Here is a 6,524-nt window from a genome sequence, read left to right as displayed (position 1 = left end):
TTGTTAAATTATATAACTCATATAAAAAATTACCTGTTAAAGACATGATTCAGTTCTATAGCTTAAAATATTCATTTGAACCTTGCCATCTACCCTGCATATCATCTGAGAGGCGTAAAACAAACTCCACACTTTCCCTGTGCAAAGAAAAAATATGATTTTGAATGGGTTGTCCAATCCTAAGCATAAGCAAGCTCTTTACCAGCAGATACTGTATAAAAGCAGTGAAATAGTTAAGATAAAAAAAACACAAGCTTATTATTGTCATTTATTTTAAAAACCTTATTCAAAATATTAAGTGATACAAGTCCAAATATGATAAAAATTGCTGCAAGAAAAGAGTTTTGGAGTATTTTGTTTGTGCTTTACTTTCTTGTGGTTATGAAAACAACTCATTTAACAGTAGGATTTAGAACTTTTAGCACTTCCTTTTTAAGATAGCATCATGCCTTCAGATTCCTCATGCCAACAGCTGTAAATTTATTTATTTTTTCAAAATGTTACATAACTACTTGAATACCAAGTCATTAATTATGGGGTTCTGATCCACCGTTATTTACATATTTATCAGTCTGAAACCTAACAAACAGAATGTACAGAAAACTAAGATTTTATATTTTACAACTCATGAAAACATAAATAAAGTACAAAAGACAAGGTAAAAAAAAAAAAAAAAAAAAAAAAAAAAAAACTACTGTACCAGTAACTTGCTTTACATTAATGCGTAAATATTTTTCAAAAATTAGAGTGTGCTGCCACAGACTGGCAGCCCCACACACCATTACTTTCATCTGCCTGTTACCTGGGTCAGAATAACAACAAAATAAATTATTCTTACTCTCTCAGGCCTCTCCTATTTATAATATACCCAACAACATAAATTTTCCCCAACATTCTTAAAATTCAGCAGAAAGCTTTGATTCATTGGAAGCCTGTCAACTGCCTATTTCTTAGTAGGTTTATTCAACAAGGCTTTTTTTCCATTCATTAATTTCAAAAGATAATGAAAATGCCATAAATATCATTAGAGGAAAAAACTGGACAGTCAAGCTGCATACTTTCCCATGGATCTCAAACATTTTAAAGAAATATGCAGTATGTAACTTCTGAAATAAAATGCTTTATACATAATTCTTTTTAAATGATTTACTGCATGAACACATACAGAAATTATGAAGTTGTCATGCTAGCCATTCTGGCTAAAACACGATCGAGCTATGCAAAGCAAAAACAGAACAAAAAAGAGACAAGATGAAAGATTTGCAGCATCAGAATTTAAGCACGGGAAAAAGTAATTATATTTTAAGTTTGCAATATAGCAGGATTTATGAGCCATATAAGTGATTAGCAAAGAGATCATTAATTTGATTTAGTGATGCCAAACTCATTAATTTATTAGACCTAAAATATTTTATGCTTATTTTTTTTGTATTACAACTATTAAGACTGCTCCAGACAGCAATGAAAATGCTGTAACGAATGGAAAGAGCACTAATTATTAAACTGTATCTTCATAGTCAATTTAAAATCTGACCAAAGTAGCAAACAGATGCATCATGCCCTTGATCTTGCATGAGATTTAATCTCAAAAACATCCAGGTGAAAGAGAGTACTTCTCATTCCAGTACAAGTGGCATATTTAGAATACCTGAATATTGTTACATGATTAGGCAGGCAAAGAGTGATAAGTTCAGCAAACTCAAATCACAGTGCTTTCAAAATACGTAGTCATTAGTTATTTTCAGAGAAGGCATTGCTTCATTAACGTTTTGATCTAAACGATGATATTCTACTGTTCTGGAGCACAGGCCGTCCCTCCATCGTCGGCTCTGGACCAACAAGAAGATCTGAAAGAAAAAGCAGACAACTTTCAGAATGGCATGGAAAAACATTTTGGTTTTGATAGCCAGCTTAACAGTTGCATTCATATCACAGTTCTATCCGAGGACCTGGCAACAGCATTGCTGTAAGACACAGCACTAGCAGTCAGACATTTCCGTGTCATCCTTGCCATCAAATCACCTACTGGCAACTTCAACTGCAGTTTGGCAAAAACACAGCATTCAACTCATAGCTCTTTTAGTGAAGATGCGTGTGCAGTGGTAGTGCATATACAGGCTATTAAAATTATTCCCAGCTTGATGACATTTATCAGCTTATTCATCTTATGAATCAGACAATTCCTGAAAGTTTACAGTTAACCCCCCAGAATATTTACCATATAGAGACCACCTCAAAGTGAGAATCTATTACCAGGATTATCATAGTCAGAACAAGAACATTCCCACATCATTTGGGACTAACGTTCCTTACTTTGGTGTTTATAATCCTGTGCAGTACCAAAATTAATCACCTTTCACAAGACTTCACTCCGGTCTCCTGCCTAGAACTCGTCTTGTATACTGTGAGTGAATACTACTGAACTGATTGATTGTCAATATCATATCATTTAATTGATTTTCTAATTTTAAATGCTTAATTCAAGTTTATTTTCGTTGTACAGATAAAGACGACAGCAATGACCTGCATATTAGTACCTCAACAAGACTAAATGGTCAATGATTTAGTTTTCCAAAAAGCTAAATACCTCTTACAAAAACAGTTTACAAGGCAATGCAGCTGCATTTTAAATCCTAAAGCCATCTCTCCACCTTTCACAGCGTACCTACCTTTCTCTTATTGTGATAGGTGACATAAACAACAGCTACTAAGAAGGCAACAACAACCAGATGAAAAAAGAAGTGGCTGTCATCTTCTTCTTCCAACCCTGTGACAGAAACATCTTTTATCTTCTCATCAAGGGACTTGATTTCCTCATTGTAATTACTGATGGTGTCAGAGTCCTCATCTTCTGGCATCTCAAGGAGGTCTGGGTTGTACCTGGAATTGGATGTCATTTCATAAGGACCATAGTCATCTCCTCCATCTGACTCCAGAGGTTCTTTTTCTATGGGTGGTGAACTATTTAGTGTGTCTTTCAAATCTGTCAGCAGATCCTCTTCCTCAATCTTAGTATCTTCAGAGGCATCAACCTCCATCTGAGATACAGGACTAGCAGTCACGGCACGAGAGACCTCGTTCGATGGAGAATCACCTTTTGCTGGGGATGGTTTCACTGCGGTCACAGAACTGATTTTAGCTGTTGTTGGGCTTGCTGCTTTTTTTGTTGGGGCTACACTCTGCAGGGTGTCTGTCAAATTCTGAGAGCTACTTAGCGTTTCATTCACATTTCTAGAAGAAACATTTTGAACTTTCTCCACTCCCACAGAATCTGAGAAACAGAAGAGAAACAGTCATTATTAAGGACAAGGCACTGGCTTCTCTTGGGATACTTCACCTAAAAACAAAATGACTGCAAGGCACTTACGTTACAGGTAAGAAGCTTTATAATGACAAGCAGGACGGATTTCATACTGCAAACCTTTTAGAGTTCATATGCAGAAGTACACAGCCGCATACTTTGGCAAGTTCAAAAAAGAAGTCTTCAGTGGGACAAGAATTATACCTTGGGAGCACATGCTTGCTAGATTTGTATGCCAAAGTGTCCTGAAAAATTCAGCATGCTTATTTTCCAGACTCAGAAGTTCCGAGACATGCCTTCACTCCTGTTGTACATTTATGATGCCTTCTAGAATCGCGTGTGGCCACTATTTTCTCCGTAAGAACACACTTTCTCTCAAGGAAGATTTGAATCTGAAAGTGAAGTGTTCTAAAACTGACTAGTTAGCTCTTTGCTTTTTTTAAAAAAATAAAAATAAAAATAAAAAATATTGGCTACTTATGAACTGCCAGATTCAAATCAGGTGGCACCTTAAAAAGGAAAAACAAGTTTTACACTTTCAGTAGGCCTCATAGTTTGATATGCCAAAAATACAAGTCAAGTATGGTTCTACTATTAATTTTTTATTATATTTTTTTTAATAAATAACATAATAGTTTATTAAGTGCTCCCAGGGAGTTCTCTGGCTCACTGGAAAGTTACAAATTCTAGAAATGAAGCACTGAACCAACTCCTTGTGTCAAATTACTCATAAGTAAAATATTATTCAGGGGATACTGAATCATGTTATTCATGAAACACGTATATTTACAGAGGAGCAGTTACAACAGACCTCTCCTTGTTTGCATGGTACACTTTTCCAGCACGAATTACACTTTAACCAACTATAACACAGAAAAGAATCGCTACTCTCACAAGAACTAGACTTGACGGTGTCGCTCTGCTTAAGTTTCAAGTCCCCTGCTTTACTTTTAAAACAGTTGGCACTGATGAAGAAATGACCAGTCCAAACTATCAGGTCAACTTTAAACTTGTCCTCTACAAGAACCAAAAGTTTAGAGAACTCCAACCCCACTTGAACACGTGGTTAACTAACCTTTAGAGAAAACAATGACTATTTTTTTCCCACATTAAAATACATTAGAAGTGTTCAATGGTAAAGCCAGTATTATTTCTCTACTCAATTTAAAAATTCCAGAGGTATGAATATATACTGAAAGAAAATTATTTAATTCACCAGGAGTTACTACAACCCCCTTTCTTTTCAGAAAAGGAACAAGAATAACCCTCTAACAAATATTCCACTACAATTTTTGAACTGCTAAGTAATTCCATGAACATGCATCTTCTCCAAAAGGTGTTTTTTTCTTTTATCAAATGGGGAAATAAAGAGAACAGGTCCTTAAACATTTCTCATCCAGAAGGAAGTGAAGTAGCAGAGCAAATATAGATTCTTTTTACCTTTCCCATGGGAGTGACATATCAACAGCTACCTAGTAACACCTGCATATTTCCGGACTGTGATTTAAATTGCTGGATACAGTCACATTCAGCTAACTCTTTAAGAGGTCACTTGTATCAAAGGAGAAAATACTTCCTATTAAGGTCCTGCCAGTAAAGCAAGGAACACTGCCTTATTTTCTATATTGAATAAGACAATGAGTGAAGAATAATAATTTCTACTTATTCCTATAAGGAAGTTTTGATTATTTGTTTTAACAGGAGTAACAAGCTTAGCAACTAAACCACAACTGATTTATGATATCTACTCAAAACTATTTGGCATGATAACTGGTGGTTGCCCTGTTCACAGTTACACAACCCCGTCAGGTGATGTTAGACGCAGCGCCTGCACTCCAGAGACGCCTCAGCCTCACAAACAGATATTCATGTTTGACACTGGTGACAAATGAACTAACGACACAGCCCTCATAGTAAACGTTACGTGTAAAAATCCACTTCTGGGAAAGTTTACTTTTTATAAAGCAAGCTGATTTCTGAAATTACAAATTTTTCGTTTCTTCCAGGTTTCTGTCCAACATCCTGAACCACTTCTTTCACTGTTCCCTACCTATCAGACCAGGCGAAGGGAAACACGGATTGAGTGCTTTGGATACACCCACAGCAAGACTGGAGTAAGAAAGGAGCCGCAGGCACAGATCAGCTCCTTCCCTCCTCCTCGTAATTCCCTCTCTCCTTGCTGCCCAAGGAGCAGCCTACCTAAAACGAGCGGGGTTCAGCGCACTTGACTTATGTGCTCCTTAATGGTACCGCTGGTCTGGAGGTTCAGGGGATGGTGGATAAGGAAAGCAAACTGACTTCACTAGAAGCCAACTAGCAGAACGAAATACGACTATTTTCTGTAAAGATAAGCAGGGAGAACACTACAAATAGATAGGGAACTGGGTTAAAGAGCACAAACCACGGAGCACGATGATGCCTGATGGAGCCCGTTACACTGCCCCCCACCCCTGCACGGCCCCCAACCTCCAGCTCCACCATGCCCACCACCCACACGAGGCCCAGCTCACACACACCCCAAATTTAATAAATAAACAGGAACCGCTGCCCGGCCGCAGCGACTTCTGAGGCAGAAAACCGCCGGGAAAAGGCTCCCGCTGACCCACAGCAGCGGCCCCGCCGGGCGGTTTTCTCCCTCCCTCGGGCACTGCCCCGCTCCCACACGGCCTCGGGGGCTCTCCCGGTTCCCCTCCGAGCTCACCGGGGCCGTTCGAGCCCTGGGCGGCCATGGCCGAGGCGCAGAGCAGCAGCAGGCACAGGGCGCTGCCCGCCGGGCCGCTCCCACCCACGGCGGCCGCCATCTTCCCGGGCACCCCCACGGACGTGGCGGCAGCACCGCGCATGCGCGGGGCTCCAAGCGCTGAGCGCATGGGCAGGGGTGGGGGCCGGCCATAGGGTTCCATGGGTTGACCTGTCCGCCGGGGGAGGCGGGCAGTAAGGGTGGGGGCCGGCCATAGGATTACACGGGTTGACCTTTCCGCCGGGAAAGGCGGGCGTTAAGAGCTGGGGCCTACACGTAGTCAGTGCCCCGTGAGGCGATGTGTCGCCGTCCCTCTGTGTGGCAGGGATATGCGTTGTGGGGCTCCCTTCGTTACCGTTTTTTTTTTGCAGAATTGGACTTTAATGAGAGGGAAATGACTATAAACCATTAGCTGAACTCATGGCCGGCTCAGGAAAAGCCACCAGCTGGGCTCACGTGCACCTTCCGACAACAGAAATGTCA

The 6,524-nt window shown here is 40.1% G+C and overlaps 1 protein-coding gene across 1 annotated transcript; it reads right to left on the bottom strand.

The window, feature by feature from the left end:
• Positions 1 to 1,131: 1,131 nt before the first annotated feature.
• C14H5orf15 (chromosome 14 C5orf15 homolog) lies at positions 1,132 to 6,129 on the bottom strand. The gene is made up of 3 exons (XM_032196957.1): positions 6,003 to 6,129; positions 2,670 to 3,271; positions 1,132 to 1,847 (listed from the first exon to the last, which is right to left on the bottom strand). The coding sequence occupies exons 1-3, from the start codon at positions 6,100 to 6,102 to the stop codon at positions 1,716 to 1,718; spliced, it is 834 nt and encodes a 277-aa protein (XP_032052848.1). The 5' UTR covers positions 6,103 to 6,129; the 3' UTR covers positions 1,132 to 1,715.
• Between the last annotated feature and the right edge of the window lie 395 nt (positions 6,130 to 6,524).

Source organism: Aythya fuligula, chromosome 14 (assembly GCF_009819795.1).
Source record: "Aythya fuligula isolate bAytFul2 chromosome 14, bAytFul2.pri, whole genome shotgun sequence".
Classification (NCBI taxonomy): domain Eukaryota; kingdom Metazoa; phylum Chordata; class Aves; order Anseriformes; family Anatidae; genus Aythya; species Aythya fuligula.
This window is presented reverse-complemented; position numbering and strand designations above follow the sequence as displayed.

Excerpts from the sequence above, each read along its gene's own strand:
- C14H5orf15 (XM_032196957.1), bottom strand. The coding sequence starts at position 6,102 with ATGGCGGCCGCCGTGGGTGGGAGCGGCCCGGCGGGCAGCGCCCTGTGC. Across the intron at positions 3,272-6,002 it reads CCAGGGCTCGAACGGCCCCG|ATTCTGTGGGAGTGGAGAAA; the intron begins GTGAGCTCGGAG and ends TCTGTTTCTCAG. Across the intron at positions 1,848-2,669 it reads CCTATCACAATAAGAGAAAG|ATCTTCTTGTTGGTCCAGAG; the intron begins GTAGGTACGCTG and ends TTTTTCTTTCAG.